Source organism: Jatropha curcas, chromosome 3 (assembly GCF_041381405.1).
Source record: "Jatropha curcas cultivar XTBG-Jc1 chromosome 3, XTBG_Jcur_1.0, whole genome shotgun sequence".
Taxonomy (NCBI): Eukaryota; Viridiplantae; Streptophyta; class Magnoliopsida; order Malpighiales; family Euphorbiaceae; genus Jatropha; species Jatropha curcas.
The window spans coordinates 29,984,117-30,003,464 of NC_143153.1; the positions used below are offsets into that span (position 1 = coordinate 29,984,117).

General features: G+C 31.2%; 4 protein-coding genes across 4 annotated transcripts; 2 read left to right on the forward strand and 2 right to left on the reverse strand.

Moving 5' to 3' along the window:
• Window positions 1–179: 179 nt before the first annotated feature.
• On the reverse strand, window positions 180–1,438 carry LOC105639819 (uncharacterized protein At2g23090). Its single transcript, XM_012223979.4, has 3 exons — window positions 1,269–1,438; window positions 1,058–1,098; window positions 180–464 (listed from the first exon to the last, which is right to left on the reverse strand). The coding sequence occupies exons 1-3, from the start codon at window positions 1,342–1,344 to the stop codon at window positions 345–347; spliced, it is 237 nt and encodes a 78-aa protein (XP_012079369.1). The 5' UTR covers window positions 1,345–1,438; the 3' UTR covers window positions 180–344.
• Window positions 1,439–2,744: 1,306 nt separating this feature from the next.
• Window positions 2,745–4,726, forward strand: LOC105639818 (acyl-CoA-binding domain-containing protein 3). Its single transcript, XM_012223978.3, has 3 exons — window positions 2,745–3,731; window positions 4,028–4,133; window positions 4,462–4,726. Exons 1-3 carry the CDS (start codon window positions 3,040–3,042, stop codon window positions 4,486–4,488), a joined length of 825 nt encoding a protein of 274 aa, XP_012079368.1. The 5' UTR covers window positions 2,745–3,039; the 3' UTR covers window positions 4,489–4,726.
• Window positions 4,727–6,285: 1,559 nt separating this feature from the next.
• On the forward strand, window positions 6,286–11,273 carry LOC105639817 (Major facilitator superfamily protein). Its single transcript, XM_012223976.4, has 10 exons — window positions 6,286–6,696; window positions 6,774–6,918; window positions 7,376–7,544; window positions 7,777–8,032; window positions 8,951–9,039; window positions 9,694–9,876; window positions 9,976–10,061; window positions 10,160–10,244; window positions 10,583–10,850; window positions 11,038–11,273. The coding sequence occupies exons 1-9, from the start codon at window positions 6,465–6,467 to the stop codon at window positions 10,715–10,717; spliced, it is 1,380 nt and encodes a 459-aa protein (XP_012079366.1). The 5' UTR covers window positions 6,286–6,464; the 3' UTR covers window positions 10,718–10,850; window positions 11,038–11,273.
• Window positions 11,274–13,475: 2,202 nt separating this feature from the next.
• Window positions 13,476–16,932, reverse strand: LOC105639816 (putative prolyl 4-hydroxylase 9). The gene is made up of 8 exons (XM_012223975.4): window positions 16,506–16,932; window positions 16,306–16,425; window positions 16,077–16,234; window positions 15,741–15,843; window positions 14,829–14,924; window positions 14,350–14,415; window positions 14,155–14,274; window positions 13,476–13,759 (listed from the first exon to the last, which is right to left on the reverse strand). Exons 1-8 carry the CDS (start codon window positions 16,626–16,628, stop codon window positions 13,673–13,675), a joined length of 873 nt encoding a protein of 290 aa, XP_012079365.1. The 5' UTR covers window positions 16,629–16,932; the 3' UTR covers window positions 13,476–13,672.
• Window positions 16,933–19,348: the final 2,416 nt, after the last annotated feature.

The following is a 19,348-nucleotide window of genomic DNA, read 5'->3' on the forward strand; positions in this document are numbered from 1 at the left end:
CTAGAATCATAACAGGCATGTACCAGTCAGTCTTTGAACTGTTAATTCTTCCCCCAAGCAAAACCTGTTGCTTCATAAAATGACTCCCTAGTTTAACATTGATGTAGAAACGTAAAGTTCATATAGTTCTTTTCATGTCAATATGTCAGCATAAACAATAACTAAATCTACAAGCACGATGCTCAAATTTTGCCATTTTCTGATTACCAGGTTCCAATACAAGAGGCACTAAGACAAATCATTGTCTTTCCACAATTACAAGAGCACAAATGGATCCATCATACTAATTGTATAAAGCAAAATATTAATCTACTGCCTTGACATGGCATTTTGTCAAACTCCACTCACTTTTTGAGATGAGGGAAACAAGCATAAGGATCAGATTTAGGATGCTTAGCTTCTGCATGTTCCCTGCATTTCACTTCTGATGTTGTGCACATGAAAGTCTGCATGCAAACCTTGCACTGCATTCAAATTTCAAAGCATCAACTAGATAATTCACATATATATAATATATGTCTCACAGTTCATTTTAAATCACACTCCTTATGGAATTATCAAATTATTCAGAATGCATTTCATTCCCTATTATTCTTTTAGGTCGTATTTGGATGGAGAATTTGAAATTCAATAATTTAGATTTGAGTTTGTAGTTAAATGGGTTATTTGCCAATCAAAATAATAAGTTTCAAGACTTTTTTTTTGGTAATTAAAATTAATAGTATGGCCAAGTGCTAATAACCCATAAATGAAAAGTACTTGTCAACTGCCTTTTCCATTCCCTCAATCATCACATTAACATACTAAAATTATTTGCCATAGTATATATGACTACCCACGAGTAACTAGTAATGCTCCTACCACCAACACACAAACTTCAAAATTTAAACATAGCACTATCCTTCAAAATTTATTTAAAATTTTTATAAAAAAAAAAAAAGCCAAATAATTGTACCTTTTGATGTACTTCATTCAAAATCAGCAAATAAAGCTATGTATTATATCCCCATATCTATAAATCTGAATATCTGAATCTGCACATAGAGAGGAGGATTACCTGGATATTCATGGCTTTCTTGTTTGTTTCTAATTGGCTTCCTGAGGACATGAATTAAAACACAGAGAATCAAAGTAAATAATTTTGCACCTCCGAGAGAAAAATTTTATCAAAGAAGAAACAAAAAGGAAACTCAGAGGATCCAATATTTTTTTGTTTTATAGTTTGCGTAATTGTCCAAGGAATCGAAATCAAATTTGAAAAATATTACCTTTGTTGGCAGCTTTTTGCTTCTCTAGGTGCTTCTCTCGAGCCATCTTAGCCTTTTGGCCATTGCCCCCTCCCATATTTCTCTCCCCGATCGATCGAGCACAAAAACCCTAATTCTGAACTTTCAGAGAGAAGAGGCAAAATTACTCCTAATAACTATGGTGAACAAATCCTCAACTGAGAATTATTTATTAGACGGAAACGTGTTAAACAATCATTGGCTAAAACATTTTTTAATATATATATATATATATATATATAGATTGGAAAAATCACGCGTTCCTTCATTGGTAACAAAGAAGCAAAACAACTGAAAAATTATATATATTTATATATATATAAATATATTTATGAATTATTTTAGTGGATAATATTTTTCATATACGCTCTACGTGCTGGTTTTTAAGAATGCATGTCATCTATATTTGTTCATATTCGCGATTTAATATTTCTTAGTAATAATTTTAAATATTAGGATCCTAATTAATTGTTTTTTGAAAGGGATCCTAATTAAATTTAAACATCAATCTTCAGTAATATTTATCTTTTTTATTAAATATTGATATCAAAACACTAATTTTTTAATTTTTAATATTAGATATTAATGTTATTCATTATCATAATAATTAACTTCAAATAATCATTCATTTATTGTTATAATTTAATTGTAATATTATGATTACAATTAAGTTCAAGTATTAAAATTTTAATTTCAATTATAAGATATTAATCCTTAAGATTTCAAATTGAATTATACGTTCAAATATTAGTTTTAATAACGTTCTTAGATACGAGATAGCTCTTTATTAACTAAAAAAAAAAATTGTATGAAAAGATAGTACTTTCAAATCTTATATTCAAGTAATATTTTGCACGTACTGAATATAAAAATTATTTTAAAATTTTATATAATATTGAATTTCATAAAATCTAGTGTTTAAACTTATAGTTTTTTACTTATGTCCGATTTTACTACTATGTTTTTAACCGCAAGAAATGCTTTAGATGGATCTTTAATTGGGAAGAAATTACCCATCGAATGGACTATACACCAAGAACTGTACCAGCTAATTTCCAGTAACAACAGCCAGCAATATGGTAGTTAAGATCCTTATATTGTTCTTTTAATTAATTGCTTTTTATTTATTTGTTTTGGTCATAAATATTGTCTAACCTATTTAAGCTGCTAATTTTTTTTTCTTTGATTACCAAAAAAAGCTACTCATAGAAGATATTTGATGACCAAAATGATAAGTTAAATAATTTAGCTTAAAATTTATATTTAATAGAATAATTTAACTAAATTCATATTCAAATTGATTTAATATAAATAAATTTTATGAATAAAAATATCGGTATATGTATTTACTTTATTGGAATAAATTTAATCGTGTAAAATTAATAATCATAAATGTTCTTTTTAAGGAGATATAAAAAATTGCTTACTGGTTAGTAATTAGCATCAGAACTCAGTGAGGAAGGAGGGGGAAAAGTGTTGGAGGGAGGGGAAGCTCTGTAATAGCAGTCTTGACCTCTAATTGACAGCTCAGAACTGATGACGCTTCAACCGCTTCCGACTCGTCTACCAATAGCGAAAGAGTCATTTTCAGATACCTTCTTTTCAAAACCAATCCAATAATTATACAGCAGGACCGACACATTTCTTAGAATATACTTTGCTCTGTTCTCTCTAAATTCCACCTTTCTATTCTTTCTCTGTCGCCTCATCAAATCTCAGATTCGTACTTTCTTATCGTACTCCTTATCGTGTAATGGCCATGGAGCTTTTCTTTGAATTCCTTTTGACAGTTGCTCTTTCTATTTTTTGCTCTTTTCTTCTCGCTAAGCTCCTCTCTACAGCAACAGCCAATGATAATGACCATTATTTTGAAAAAACAACTACCCATTACCTTAAGTTCGAACCGGAGTCTAAAAGTTATCACTTTGAGACGGAAAGGAAATTTGGGTTTGTTTCAAAAATTGTAGGAGTTGATAAATTAGGCGAATCGATGGAGAATAAGTTTACCCAACAAGAATTATACTCTAATGAAGGTATCAAATCGTTTTTTCATGTAACTGAAGATATAAAAACTGATGTTGATTTAACAGAGGAAGGTAGTAGAGAAGAAAATGGTTTGCCTAAATTCGAAGAGAATTCGATTACTAAGAGCGAAACTGAAACTGAGATGGGTTTGATAAAAGAACAAATAGATTTTGGTAAAAGTGAGATTAACCTTGAAATTGAGGAGGAGGATGATTGGGAAGGGATAGAAAGAAGTGAGTTAGAGAAGCTATTTGGTGCTGCTGTGGCATTTGTTGGTTCTATCAATAATGCTGATAAAATATTATTGAATATTAACAGTGATTTGAAGCTGAAATTGCATGGACTTCACCAGGTTGCCATTGAAGGGCCTTGCCATGTGCCTCAACCCAGGCCATTCAAGTTCTCTGCTCGCTCAAAGTGGTATTAACTTTTTTTTTTTTCCTTTTTTAATTTTATTTCTCCTTCTCTTAGATTGCTGTCTTTAGATTTTTGAGACAATTGAAGCAGAGAACTTCTCAGAGTTGTTGAAATTATTGGAACAAATAAATTGAAGGTCATGATTATTAGGATTTAAGATTCAGTTAACCAAAGCTCAGTGGTTACTTGTTGGAATTCAAAATCACATTAACCTTCAGTTCTTGGCTGTAGCTTGGTTACCTTTTTCGTGGTTTCTTGAATTAATTTATGAATGGAAGTAATTAGATTGTTTGTTATAGGAATGCATGGCAAAAACTTGGGAACATGAGTCCAGAGGTGGCAATGGAGCAGTATATCAACCTTGTTTCAAGAAGTATTCCTGGATGGATGAAAGATAATTTTGAGGTAAGTATTTGTATTAATTTGTAGTTAAAAAGATGTGTTTCCAGTGAAAATGAAGGATAAAAAGCCTAGCTACTGCAATAAGATGCTTTAGATAAGATTTGAGAGGTGGCGGGTGGTTTAACTAATAACTGAAAGTGTTGAGTCTTGGTTTCTTTGCAAATGGAGGCTAGAACAACTAGTTTTAGATTTGGGTGGTCTATGTTTGTATCTCCTTATTCAAATGGAGGCTTAATGTATTAGAGACATTAAGCTACTTCAAACGCTAGTATTAGAATAAGTTGGCTTAAAATGAAGCTACGCTATTAATTTTGCTCTGTTTTGCACTCAGGATCAAGTGAGAAAGTTGCATGCCTAACCATCCAGGAACCTTGCAGCTTCCAACTGCCAATGGGGAGGGAGAAGGTATCTTTGAGGATTGGAACTGCGAGCCAGTTAAAGGGAGGATATAGAATAATGTAACTGAGTAAAAAAAAAAAAAAAAATGCATAGCAGTTTTAGGTTCTGTGCAATTCCTCAATTCTATGATTCCTCATTGTTTGGGAAAGAAAATATTTGGATATATGCTAATTCTTTTCAGAATTCGAACTTAGAAATTGCTAGTATGATATATTATTATTATTATTATTAGACATATTTTAATAATTAATTATATAGCATATGGTGTGGGATAGCCTTCAAGCTACCTAATTGCTGTATATTAGGTAGCACATCAGTGTGGGTTTTTGGTTAAAAAATTTGGGTAATTGTATCTTGAAGATGCAAGGTTATTTAGGGTGGGAAAATCCCATTTGATGCCCTTAAATTTATTGTATTTTTTTCCTGTTGAGCTTTTGAACCTATTTTTGTGATAGATTAATTACAATCAACCATCTTATGCCCTGGATGTTGACAGCTTCTGCCCTCTGGAACTTTTTCTCTCGTTTCATGTTGAGATTTTTTTTCTTTTGACAAAAAGTAAAATTCATGAGAAGCTCGTGAATGGTAGGTAACAAATTATCAAAAACTTAACCAACAAAACTTAATTGAATAGTAAACCATTTCAATTTCAGTGTGAATACAAATTCGATTCCTGCAAAGTGCTTTCGGCAAAATGCATTTTATTGACCGATAAATTTACGCTTTACAAATATTAAAAAATTTTTACACTTTATACTAAAGAAGTATTAAACCTCCTGCTTATTATAAAAAGAAAAAACATAGTCTGCCATTTTTTCCTCGCTCATGTATGCGGTCAAATATGGGATGAGGAACTAAATACTATATTAACACGCGAAACGCACCGTTTTGTAGAGTGGTCTTATCAAACGGAAGGCAGGACCAATCTCTTCTTGGCTTCAGTTACGGAAAATAACTAGTGCGAGCAATTCGCGGATATCACCAAAAACTCAACCGAACCGAATAATTTGATTTGATTCAACTCTTAATAAATTAGTTTTGATTTGGATAAGTAAATTATAAAATATTAATTTGATTTTTTTGGTTATGGTGTGGTTAGTCTGAAAAAAATTTGGATTATCCAAATGAACCAGATTAATACTCAAGATATATTTTTCTTCATCTCAAAATTTTTTTGTCAAAATGTTGAGTTTTTATCCCATAAAAAATAAAACCAAGAGTGCAAATTATATTTATATAGTTTTTGTGATAGTGACAATAATATGTATAATTTTTGAGATCATTGACAAAGAACTGCATGCTTAATCTATTATTAACTGTAATTTTGTAACTGAAAATTTAGTAAATACTTCTAATTATATTAATTGTTATTTGTATGGTTGGATTTAAATATGACTGCTTTTGTAATTTTTGTTTGGATACTTGTGACTTATTGGGGATTAATTAATTAATTTTATTATTTAGATTTTTATTTTATACAATTGTGTAATAAATTTATAAGCATGTGTATATAATTAATTTAAGAGTGCAAATTACAAATTTAGAGACAGTAACACATGTATTGAAAATTTTTGAATTTAAATATTTTCTCATAATTGGTTTGGATTAAACTGAAAATACTAATTCGATTATTCGGACAATTGTAATTTTTTATAATAAAACAACATATTATTGTATTCGATTATTTTCGATTTTATATTAAATATAATTTGGGTTAAACAATGGATTTATGAAATTTGTTCATATTCGATTGAGTTATTGTGTTTGGATCGGTTCGGATTAACGAAATGCTCACCCTAGAGATAACTGTTAAAGCCTCTTCAACGTGCAAACAGCTCGAAATTCGTGTCTTTACCAAATCTAAAGATCAAAATCATTAAAAGTTAATTTCCAGATCTCAACAATAACAGAACTTGTTTCAGTAGATCATTCGATATGGGGGTAGTAATCGAAAGCTATGTCTGGGAACCAAATCCTTCACTTTACATCTTCATTTTCATTTGTTGTTTCTTCTCCATCGCTCTGTTTCAAAATGCCTCTAAATCGAACAATAACACCAATAAATCTCTATCTCCCTCTCCTCTCGATCACGCCTTCTCTTCTTTTTCTTCTTCGAATTTTCTTCGTTTCCAGAGAAAGTTTCTTTTTCTCTTCTCTCTCGCTTCAGGTCAGTCAGTTGTACATACTCATAGTTATCTTTGATTGGTAGTTAAAAAAAAAAAATTTAATTATTGTTCTGTGCAGTAATTGAAGGGCTATGGTTGGTGTTTGGAGAGTTTGAATTGGCTTTTTATGGGGTGAGTAAGGAGCAAACTGTTATATCTCTCTGTGTTGGATTTGGAGCTGCTCTTCTTGTTGGTACTTTCTTAGGGATGCTTTCTGATTTAATGTAAGCAACATTAACTTTGAGCTTTTTCTGCTACTTTTTAGTTTAATTGCGTAATTTTTACTCAATACCTAATAGTGGAAGCAGAAAGTTTTGATTTTGAGTGATGAGAAAGTAGAGATAAGTAAAGTTTTTGCAGCGAAGGTTATTGCTTCGAAGGATATTTAGTTGAGAATTGGAGAAGGATAATTCTGGTGTTACTTTTCGTCATGCTTACAGATTAATTTTCGAATTATTGTTATGTCTCTTTTACTACATCCAATTCATGTACTTGATCCCACAATCTCTATGTTGTAATGAAGCAACCTTAGCATTGCGCCTAGGCTTTCCCTCGCTTTGGCATTTTGGAGAAGGCAAACTTCGACTTCTTTTTGGAAAATATTGATTCATCTTGAATCTAGGTAATGGGTTAGAGTATGATAAATTCTAACTAATCTTATCGCGGCATGCTTCCTCGCAGCGGTCACAAGAATGCTTGTCTGATCTTTTGCACCCTACACTTCTTTGTTGGCATATGGAAGAGGATTATGTCACATCCTAGCATCTGGTTAGCAAGTATATGCTTGTCTCTTGCCAACTCAATATTTTCTTTCAGCTTTGAGGCATGGGTGGTTGTCGAAAATGAAAAGGTTTGTTTTAACAAAAATTTTGCCTTTCTCTTCACAAACTTTTATCATCTTCATCATTCTAATGATCCAAGTATACCATTTGTTTTTATGTCTTCAATTGATTTCCCTTTATTTGTCCTTTCAACATATAAATTAGTAGAACAATCTTGTGTTATGTTTTAGCCTCCTAGGCATGTTTAAAAAAGCTACCGATAATAAATAATGGCTAAATTCTTATTTGTCCACATTGCAGCGAGGACACGGACAAGATACTTTGAGTGATACATTTTGGTTAATGACTTTCTTTGAGTCGGCATCATTAATTGGAAGCCAGGCACTGGCAAATTGGCTGTTAGGTACTAATCCAGAAAAAGGCATTGTGTCTTGTTCCACTGCAACCATCTTTTTGGCAATAGTAGGTATCATCTGTGTCGGCAAAGGATGGAAAGAAACCACACAAAGTACAGTAATTCAAGATTATACTGTATCTTATGCAAATATCTTTAGTGGTGAGATTTCATATTTTTAACTGAAAATTTCTAAGCGTTAATTTGAAATGAACAAATTAATTGTGTTTTAACATTTAAATCCAAAGGTTCCTTAGTAAGCCTGGATAGCGCTTGTATGATTGTATCATACCAAATTGAGGCATTGCAATTTTTTAGAATTTAGACAATTGATTGTCTGTATTCAAAAATAAATAACTGCAATAATATTACCACACTATACAAGGATTATGCAATTTGTTTTAAGGTATTATTGATATTGTGCCTTGTAATTTTGGTTCTATATACTTCACCCTGTCATGATTCAAACTAGCCCAAGTTATACATGGGCTTTTATAACAATAGCCATTTTTGTACAGTCTTTTCATACTGCTTAGTTAGATTATTCCTTTTCATTGCTTCTTTGCATTAAAAAGATCTGAAGAAAACTTCTAAAGCCTGAGCTTCTTTGGTAGTCTGTAGCTGAGTTCTGGCTTTTATATGTTGATCATCAGATCATGAAAGCAAGATGGATACTTTATCTGCAGTTTAAATAATTGATTAATGGAGGATGTTACTGTAGTTGGATCATAACTTATTATGCATTAACAACTTTCAACTTATGTTTTTTGACACTTCTATTGGTGTGGGAAAGCCTCTCGAAAGAAAATCATTGTCATGCACAATATGCTCAGCAAATTTACATTGTTGGAACTACCTTAATCAATTTTCTGTTTGTACAAATTTTTTCATGGACTGATGGACATATTATGGTCACATGGTCCAAGAAAATGTTCACATATGGATATTGTTAATGGTAGAGGCAAAAAAGGAAGTTTACTTTAATATGCATTTGTTTTATTCTCATATATATGTAGTAAGAATTTGATAAGCATTTGTTCTCATTAGCTCTTATTATTGGGGTGTATTACTATCTACCAGATAAACGAATGTGGCTGCTGGGATTAGCTCACGCTTGCCTTCAGTTCTCTATTTATATCTTCTGGATTTTGTGGGCACCTATGTTGGTGGTAAGATCACATGCTTATGTTATTAAATGCTTTTACCATTCAGTTCGAAAGAAAAATGCTTTTACTGTTAGCTTCTGGTATCTCAATTTACTCCTTATTATCCTCAATTTACCTTTATCCTGTTAATCATTTGGCTTTCTGTCTACCTTTTTCTGGCCTGTCAATGCCCATCCCATTTGATTATAGGGCATGCAAATTTGGATGAAATCTTGATAGCAATATCCAGATATATGCATCTACTATAATAATTTAAGATATACTAAGCCTAGAGCTAAATGTTGCAAACCCTACATCTTAAAAGCCAACAATATATAAATCTGTACATTTGCTTCAAGACTTTGCAAATGGGCAATATGCCTTGCTCATGGATATAAATGGTGGTGGCTAATGTTTGATGGAAACTATGTGACAAGTACAAATGTTGGATAGAGTTTTCTGTTTTCTTTATTTTTCCCCTTTGGGGAAGGTGGTTGGGGATTCATATTTGTATTGAAACCTAATTTAAATTTGAAATTATATGCAAACAAACAAACCAGTTCTTCCTTTGTTTTCTTACTTTTACAATTTGCAAAACAATTGTAGCAAATTATGCATAAATCACTCTGTAAGAAACTAATTTCTGATCCGCAATATTTAAATTGCATGTGAGTTTAGGCTGATGGGCGAGAAGTATATCTAGGGTTGATATATCCATGCCTACTGGGTGCAAGAATGCTGGGAAGCACAGTATTTCCATGGCTGTTGAGTGGGCCATTATCACTTCGAACTGAGGATTGCCTAGTATATGCATTTATTGTACTAGGGATTGCCTTGTCAATTGTGGCTTATGATTACCAGGTATCCATTTGTTGTACCTGTGGTAGATTACTTTTTATATCCATTTTGATTCTTATGCTAGCTGTTCATACGTTCCTGTTGTTTATTCATGAAATGCAGGAAATTGGAACTTTAGTGTCACTGTTTTGCTTATTCCATGCTGGAGTGGGCCTGATTATGCCTTCACTTGCAAGATTGAGGACCATGTATGCTAAAGTGGTGCTTTCTCAGTTATCTTTTTGTAACTGGTGGTGACTCGTCTTATACACTGGAATTTAAATTGATTTCTACTGTTTGTGCATAGGCATGTGCCAAATAAGTTGCGCGGAGGAATGATAAGCCTGTCTCTTGCTCCCGCAAATGTAGCTATTCTGTTTTTGCTGATGCAAGTAAGATTTCTGTAACCCAGATTTTTTGAGTAATCAGGACTGAGCATTTCTTCCATTCATTATAATAAGGTTGGCTCAACATGGGCCATCTTTGGTATGCCAATGGAAGAAATGTTACTCAAATACCTTGAATGAAGTTTCAATTTCATGCCCAGGTTTCATCTTTCTTTCCTTTTCCATTACTTTTCATGTTGGTATTGGGATGAGTTTTACCTGTGGCCATATGTACATATGTGTGCTCAATTTTACTGATTCTTGTTCTTGGTTTAGTTAATTTTTTGTGTTAATATGAACGTATAGCTATGACGGACTTATTTTCAATCTTTTCTAAATTCCAGAGAGGCTACTATAAAAAAATTGAGAATTCAACTATGATGGCATTTGCCGCTATTGGGCTTTTCATAGCAGCTGGTTGCATGCATTTGCTGAAGCAATGGGGAAAGCAACCATACCAAAACTGGCGCAAGTTGTAACTTCAAGAATTCAATTGTACATCAAACTCTTCAACAGAATTTATAAATGTGGGTGTCTGTCATCTACTTTAGACGGTCAAGGAACCGAGAGAGAAATTTTGCCCTCGAAACCCTAAAGAAGGAAGCAGAAAAGGTATTTATTTCCCTTTTCCTGTTTCCACATTTTTCAACAGCTTATAACAGAAAAACAAGTAAAACTGTTAAATTTGAATGACTATAGAAATATTTGCTGGCAATACCTCGGCAACTCTGCAGAGATGTGTCTGATTATATGATCGTGAAGAGGGCATTGCTTTAATTGTTTTAGTCAATGTGTGCAGGTCCAGTCTCATATGTATAAGGAAACAAAGGGGGCTGCTGTGCCAATTTGATTTTAGTGGAGGGAGCTACACATTATTATTACAAGCTGAGAACAACTAAACAATGGAGAGTTTTATTTATTTATTTATTTTTTTGTTCAGTTCAAGAATATTTATTGGAGTAGAAATATTTTGAATTCATTTCTTGATTGCGATTTTATTTATTTATTTTAATTCATTTGTTCTTTTACCCCGCATGAGTTATTGTGATTTGTGATTTGATTATAAATTATTACATCTTTTGAATTAATTAGCTTGCAAGCTTAAAATAATCCAGTGATTGCCAAAAAAATTAAAAATTAAAAATTAAAAATTAAAAGAAAACATTAGTTTTAGGTGTCATTCCAAATAAATTATATCTATTTTAATTTCTATTTATTGTTGCTTTTCTGTCGTCAAAATATTATCAGCTCGTTTGACTGATCTTGTTTTATCTCGAACATAAAGCTTCGTCTCTTATTCATGCATTTCTAATGTCAACTTCATACTAGGGGAAGAAAATTACTTTAATTGCTTTACATTATCTATACACGCTACGATTGTTTTCATAAAATAATTTGCCGAAAATCATTTTCATGGATAACATTTTTCTTGAAAAATATTTTTTAAATGATTTATTTTCCGTTGTTTGGTTGTAATATTGAAAATTAATTAAAGATATTAAAATTTTTATCTCATAAGACCATAAAAAATATTAATAATAATGGAAATTTTATAACTTAAAAAATTTTGTTGTTGAATATGAAAAGAATGCAAAATATATATATATAAATTATGAAAGCTGCTAGTGGTGGTCGGTGGTAAATGATGCCCGGTAGTTTACTATGATGATTTGCAAATTAAAAATATAGATTTATAAAGTTTGTCAATATTTGGAAAATGTTTTACTCTCTAAGAAATAGAAAGTTGTTTTCCTTAAAAAATGACTTAATTTTCTTCTGATCAGGATAATACTTTTCGTCAATTTATTTTTATGAGCGCTCCAAACAACGGAAAATTATGAAAAATATTTTCCTGCAAGTTACATTACGGAAACAAACGGAGCCTAAAATGAAAACCAAATTCAATGTTCATAGAACAATATGAATAGTGAATTGGCAATTATAACCCTCTTTTAAGTTGATTCAGCTGTAAAAGTAGGTCCCACAAATGTTATGTGAGTTGACACCTTTTTTTTATTTTTACACATGTATTACAAACGCAGTTGCATGATATTTGGAGAATACTGTGATTTTGTTTGTTATTTTTTATATATATATATATTTTCAAATATTATTAATTTGAAAAAAATAAAATAAATGATAAAATTGAGGATTTTTAATTATGTGTTTTAAAACTTACTTTTAATTTGTTATTAATATAATTATACATTGAATATTTATCTTATTTTTATGTATGAAAAATATAAAATTATTCATATATACTTATCATTCTTTTTATACATATAATGGAAAAAACATTTATTTAATTTTAATAGAAATTATAAAATTTAATTCATCACATTTAAGAATAGAAAGAGTCTTTACAATATAGAAAAGACATTTCAATTTATTTATTGAATTTTTAACTTCATTAAAAATAATTTTAATTAAAAAAATTCAATGATAGATCCATATATAATAATGGTTTACTAATTTTTTAAAGACAAGGTTTTATCAACTCTATTCATATTTTTAATTTTTTTATTAAACTGATTTGCATCGTGCGTCAAATTTTTGCAATTACTCCTCTACTATTTATATCTTTTTTTTTTTTTTTTTAAGGTTTGAATGATTAAGTAATTTTAAGAAAAATCCTCTCCAATTTTAACTTTAAAAATTGGAGAAAATAAATGTACTATACAATTTATGTAGTCTAGAAATTAACCCAACAAGTTATGTGAATATAAATATTATTTATTTAGTTAGTTATTTCAATTTAATTGTTATTATTAAATTTGATTCATCCTAAAAAATTTCAATTATTCATCGTAACTGATTTTTTTTTTTTTTTTTTTTTTTTTTGAGAATAAAACTGAATTTATAAAGGAATCAAAGAGATATCAGTAGCAACAAAAGGAGAAACAGAACGAGGAACATCCTCTAACCAAATAGCTGTATCTAACTCATGGGCCACAGAGTTTGCCTACCATCGGACATGACAACATTGAAACACAAAAAACTGCTAACCAAGCCAAGAACATCCATCATGCGAGTTCCAAATTCCGTTTCAGGGACAGAAATTATTCACAGTAACTTTAATTTTTTAACTATTAATAAATTAAATTATTTTTTCAATTAATTTCTTTTAAATTAAAGATAATTTACCGCAGCATCTCGCCAGTCTATCCACTTATGTTCTATTATGGCTCCCCAAACGTAGTTTGAAATGAAGCTCATAAGAACATATAAGGACCTGTCTATTTAAAATATCACCACTATACTCAATCATTTTCTCACTTTGGAATGTCAGCATGAGAAATTACATTAACCCAAAAAGAAAAAAAAATTTTAGCTTAGCTACGTGAAATTTTATTTTTGTTTCTGAGGTCCAGTGAGAAAAAAAAAAAAAAAAGGAACAGTTGAAGAATATTGCACTGATAGGATGTACAAGTATTCTATTCGTCGAGTTCTTGATCTCTAATCCACTTTGTAACCACCCATTTCTCCCCTTTGATTACTGGACAGCTTCCGTGCAGTGATGTCTGCCAAAAAACCAACCACACATGACCATCAAGAAAACCAATATGGAATACTATACAATAAGGAAAAAGTTGAATCTTGGAAAACTGGTTGAGAAACGAAAACTAGGTTTTTGCTTGTTTTGGCCACGAGTTTTTCTCTTTCAAGACATGGAGTAAAAACAGGAAATGTATGATTTTATTTGAAAATTGGACAACAAAAACCAAAACCAACATTGATAATGATACCAAACAAGCTTTTAAGTTATAACTTACAACACAAAGGAGGAAATTTTACTTTGAAGGAAATTTGTCATTTGTCTCCTTCAGAAATATATATATAGTCTGCTGTTGACAGCTTTATATGTTAGTTTCCTATGTGGTGTACGTAGTATTGAAGCTCAAATTTAGAGACTTACAGGATCAATTGTATTATTTGGGAAAAGAGAATAGAACAATAGTCCATCCCCTTTGCGTGGTTTTACTCGTAAACCAGTACACTTTTGAAAATCATAACTTTCATCAACGTCAAAGCCATTCTGCAGAACAAAGTTGCGATGAATGTCTATATCTAGTCAAACAAAAGGGAGGAGAGAAAGAGGTCTTGACCTTACCTCGAATGGAAACATGGTCTCCCCACCTTCTTCTACATCAGATAAATATAACAAGAAAGAAGCAACCTGCATCAAGTCCATAAGAAGAGGTTTAGAATTATCTTAAACTTTTTAACTCATGGTCCTAATCAAGAATATAAGTACCAAAGGTGTTTCTGATGACAGATTTTCCATGTTTAAACTGACAAGAACATATGTTCTATGCACAAAAATGACTACTGGTAGAGATAACTCTATGCACTTAGTAATAGTATACAAGATTTCTCCAAGAGAGCAACGCGTGATTCAGGATTGGAATTTCTATTAACATATCTCAGGTTCGGATCTTGCCAGGGATGATTTGGGTCAGGTGGAGGTCCAAGCAAAAACAATGAGACTATTTATGGTTTGTCTTGGTTCAAATGCATGCATTACATAAAATAAACATTATAGATTAAATTAAAGAATGAAGAAAATCTATGTTTTTGCATGAGATTTACCCTTTGGCTCTTCTGGGGGCCATACTCTGCAGGATGGAATGCATCATAATGTGAATTATACTTTTGCCCAATCTCATAGCGCAAGACATTGAATGCCTGAAACATGGTGCAATCTTCAGACAATTTTAAAATTACCCTGAAATAAAAGGTCCACTAATTCAACGCAAATGACAAACAAATAATTCAATAAAATAATTGTTTGAGACATGATAACTGTTGGGAAGCTTAAGAAGGTGATTTTTGCAGATTATAACTGTTTGACATGAATATAAATATGAAGAGAGTGCATTTACTAGCAGAAGCCATGAATATAAAGGTTAAAATACAGAATATATATGAAATTGAAGTTGCAGAATCAGCTGCTTTGCTGCAGTGGTAAGCTCCAAATTACAAAAGCTAATCTGGGGTTGCATATCTCATCACCCCAGCTTTTCCATTTCTTTTTTTTTTTTTTTTTTTTTTTTTAATGCTTATAACTTTCAGTTGGTTAAAGACGCGACACAGAAAAGTAGCAAGAAACGGCAAGGGACAACTCTTTTTAATTTGAGAATACCATTTCCCCTATAAGAACAAGTAAAATGTACATGGAAAAAAAAAAAGTAAGAAAAGAAAAAAAGGAAAAAAGAATCCAACTTAAACTATAATATTGGAGAAGTATGCTGTTTAGGAATTGTCAATTTCTCATATTTGGACCCGATGACAAGCCTCTTTCAGGGCTCTTTTAGAGGCACCTGCCGTGTGATTTCCAGCATCTGCATATTAATGCTTATTCTAGTATCAGGAATTAGCATGACAAGAAAATATGCAGGCGCATTCACAAAAAAAAAGAAATTCCATAAGGTGTAAAAGTTCAAGTATCAGGACGAAGAAAATAGGAGATTTAGAGCATGAAATTCTCCGTTTCACAAATACCTCTCCATTAGCCCTGGGAAGCATTGTCGCTCTAGCAATTTTTTCCTCAATAGCATCCAAAACCCCACTTTTGTCTTCAGAAGCACTAATAAACATGCCAGAGCTGTTTGAACAAAGAAGAAGAATAAGATAAAAAAATCAGTCCTTTTTACACATCAGCTTATAGTGATATACAGCAATCCTCTCAGGCAATATTCAAAATGAACATGACTAAACTGAATATTACTAAATACCATTTTAATAATATGCAGCAAGTAAATTCAAAATCTTTTAAACAAAATTCAAATAGTTCCTAATTGAAATGCAACAGAAGATGAAGATATATAAAAATGAAACCTGGTTCTAATTCCCTTTGTGTTTTCTTCTGTTTCTCCTTTTCGTAAAGCCAAAGTGGAAGGTTTAAGGTTTGGCTTCGACATATTAATTATGCTTTGACATTGCTCTGAAGTTGCAAAATTAGGAAAATACAAAGCACGCGGTTGCCAACTCAAAATCTACAAACCAAGAAACACAACCTCATTACCATTTTCAATAATAGTAAAAGAAAAAAAAAAATGAAAATCACCTGAAAGGGGATCACAGTAATAGAATCATCTCCGGTCTCTCCTGCAGACAATAAATCATACTCAATTATCTCCTCTTTCACCGATTGGAGTTGCTTTGAACTTGCTCTCTGTCTAGCTTCCTGCAATCAACAAAAGATCAATCATAAACCAACTATAAAACTTGAAAACACGTCAAATCAAATAAAAAATCACACCACACCTGAGAGATTAAATTGGAAGCAAAAAGACCCGCCACGAAGAAGAAAGAACAAGAGAGAAAAACAATAGTCAACCCGAGCCTTGGCTTGAAGCTCCATTTTCCTTTACTTGCTTTCACTTTCATGGATGATCGCTTGTTTAAGTGTATGTAAACGTAATGTGCGGAGTTAGCTAGCTGTTTGTGTCCTTAATCCTATTTATTTTCTTTTCTTTTCTTTTCTTTTCTCTGCCCTGTTTGCCACTGCTGGATTGGTGGTGGTGGTGGAATTGACTTGTCAGAGTTTCTTTTCCTTTATTTTGGGTAAACGAATCCGAAGCATGAAAAAAAGGACAAGGAATTGGAAGTGCAGAGCTCGGGCGGGAATTTAGTTAAGAAGAGAAGAGAGAATTTAGAGGTTCTGTGGATTTGGTAATTATTGAGTCAGGACAAGCATTTGCAGAGGTCTTAGCTGTCAAACGGGCACTTGTCCGCATTTAAGGAACAGTAAATAAAATTTCTGCCTCTACTTTGTCTAAAGGGTTATTACCAATTAACTTACCTGGCTGTCCACCTACCTATCTTTTTATAGTAATGAAGAAAAAAAAAGGCTCAAAGCCCACAGGAACAGAAATTTATTTTTGGTTTTATGGTATTTTTTTTTTTACTTACATGTGTATTTTGAGTCAAAGGAGGTGGGGCCTCAAGTCAAGGACACCATATATGATCATTTCCTAGGAGAATCTCTATGACTCTTTACCATACTTATGTGCCTGTTTATTTGGCTAATATAGTAAAATCTAGCATTAAATTCTAACATCCTACTCTCCTAGTCTAAACAAATTTCATATTTGCAATCACAATAATTGTGTAAAGGAAAATAGTACATAATAAAATGCAAGACCCATCTATTTTTCACAAAAATTTTAATCACACCCTTATTTTTATTTCAATAATTTAATACCTCAACTTATCAAATTATACTTATTAAGACCTCTAAAATTAAATACTTATTCTATAATTGAAAAATATAAAAATACTTGTTTAAAAAGTTGAATTAACTATATATTGGATCAATATCTTACATATATAAAGACCGAAAATCTTAAAAATTATTATTACTAATTCGGAGAAATGTGCAGTACTGTTAAAATTCTTAACTACAGAGATGTTATAGGTCTTCCAGCGAAATTTTAGATACTATTAAATCTTTGGTGAAAAGTAACCGATTGAATTTATATATATTGCCAAATAAAAGTAACCGTAGAACTTTAAATTGTCCATGGCATAGAACAATTGTTTTACCATTTAGCTTTAATAAAATCTTTTCCAATTTTTAAAATATCATCCTTACCATCCAGCCTAAGACAATATAATTTTATTTGTCATAAGCTAACCCTAGTATTGAAATTGTTTAATGTGCATATATAACTATTAATGCCCTTTTCTAATGTCACAAGTATTCTACAAATGGATGTCAAGTCGCAACAGACCAACACTAGCAACGCATGAAACACAAGAAACGTGTAAGTTGTTGTTGCTGCTGCTTAGCCCAGTTGACAAAATTTTTTTTCTCCTACTTTGTTGATTAGCATCTTGATTTTGTGGCTAAATCATAAAAAATTCAAAATTTATTCTTATGACTTGTTTAATTTTAACTTCAATGTGAATGGACTGACTTCAATAAAATTGAGAAAACTGATTTAAGTTGATGAGCAAAATTAAATTTGTAATATCACACTGACACAATTACTTGAAAAAGAGAAAAAAAAAAAAAAAAGAAAAAGAATAGTTAGTTCAAGATGTAGCATTCCCATACCAAGTTATCATTCATTAAAAATAGACATTTGGATCTCCAACGTGGAAGTGGAAAGTTTTTATATATTTATATAAATGAGGACTGTTCTTTATGTACTCATACGCCTAGTCATAAGCCATCAAGACCAAAAGGGAGTCATTTTCCAACTTCATAGTTTTCATCATACTTGATTAATTAATTCCCCAAATGTGGAAGGTACGTTTCAGCAAGTAATAGCAGAACTACCAATATGCACGGCAATGAGGCCAAGAAGAATTGGGAAAACGAAACAGAAAAAAGAAAAGGAATGTTTTTGTTAATTTTTGATAAACATGTAAAAGAAAATGCAGGTCTACTATGTGGAACTCAAAAATTTTAACACCATCTTTCGGGATTTCCTTAACTATTTTGGATGGTTAATTGAGAGAGATTAAAAGGTAACCAAATCCAAACTTCTTGTGATATTCTAATTTTCAATGCAATTCTCTTAAGTTCACCCTTTTGTCATATATACGTTTCGCCTTTCCTTTTCTTAAATAAGCTCAAATCACAATTTGGATAGTTAATTAAGAGAGAGCGATGAAAGAGACTACAAAATCAAAATCTAATATGCAATTCCAATTTACAACCAAGTTTCCTTATATTCATTGCTAGAGATAGAAGTGGATATCCAATTTACATCCTAACCTGTTTGAATAATATATAAACCTACTTTAAATGGGCTTTGACAGATTAAAAAATTCACTCTGTTTATGGGTTCAATACCTTATAAAGTCCATTTCATTTAAAACAAAACAAGCAAAAATTATAAATAAATCTCAATTAACTATCAAATTTTCCTAAATAAATTTAAGAAAATATATAAAAAAATTAGGTCACCTTAACATACAAATATAAATTAAAATTCTTTATAAATAAGATTCGTTCATAAATTAAAAAATTTAGTACAAAATTTTTACAGAAAATAACATCATAATCCTCCAATCCTTCTAAATTAATCTTTTATATCCAAATTCAATATATACTTAATGTTTCAATTGCAATATTTTGTTATACATTTTTAAATTAT

Excerpts from the sequence above, each read along its gene's own strand:
- LOC105639819 (XM_012223979.4), bottom strand. The coding sequence starts at position 1,344 with ATGGGAGGGGGCAATGGCCAAAAGGCTAAGATGGCTCGAGAGAAGCAC. Across the intron at positions 1,099-1,268 it reads GCAAAAAGCTGCCAACAAAG|GAAGCCAATTAGAAACAAAC; the intron begins GTAATATTTTTC and ends TCATGTCCTCAG. Across the intron at positions 465-1,057 it reads AGAAAGCCATGAATATCCAG|TGCAAGGTTTGCATGCAGAC; the intron begins GTAATCCTCCTC and ends ATTTGAATGCAG.
- LOC105639818 (XM_012223978.3), top strand. The coding sequence starts at position 3,040 with ATGGCCATGGAGCTTTTCTTTGAATTCCTTTTGACAGTTGCTCTTTCT. Across the intron at positions 3,732-4,027 it reads TTCTCTGCTCGCTCAAAGTG|GAATGCATGGCAAAAACTTG; the intron begins GTATTAACTTTT and ends TGTTTGTTATAG. Across the intron at positions 4,134-4,461 it reads GGATGAAAGATAATTTTGAG|GATCAAGTGAGAAAGTTGCA; the intron begins GTAAGTATTTGT and ends TTTTGCACTCAG.
- LOC105639817 (XM_012223976.4), top strand. The coding sequence starts at position 6,465 with ATGGGGGTAGTAATCGAAAGCTATGTCTGGGAACCAAATCCTTCACTT. Across the intron at positions 7,545-7,776 it reads TGGTTGTCGAAAATGAAAAG|CGAGGACACGGACAAGATAC; the intron begins GTTTGTTTTAAC and ends TCCACATTGCAG. Across the intron at positions 9,877-9,975 it reads TTGTGGCTTATGATTACCAG|GAAATTGGAACTTTAGTGTC; the intron begins GTATCCATTTGT and ends CATGAAATGCAG.
- LOC105639816 (XM_012223975.4), bottom strand. The coding sequence starts at position 16,628 with ATGAAAGTGAAAGCAAGTAAAGGAAAATGGAGCTTCAAGCCAAGGCTC. Across the intron at positions 14,925-15,740 it reads TTCCCAGGGCTAATGGAGAG|GCATTCAATGTCTTGCGCTA; the intron begins GTATTTGTGAAA and ends ACCATGTTTCAG. Across the intron at positions 14,416-14,828 it reads GCCCCCAGAAGAGCCAAAGG|GTTGCTTCTTTCTTGTTATA; the intron begins GTAAATCTCATG and ends GACTTGATGCAG.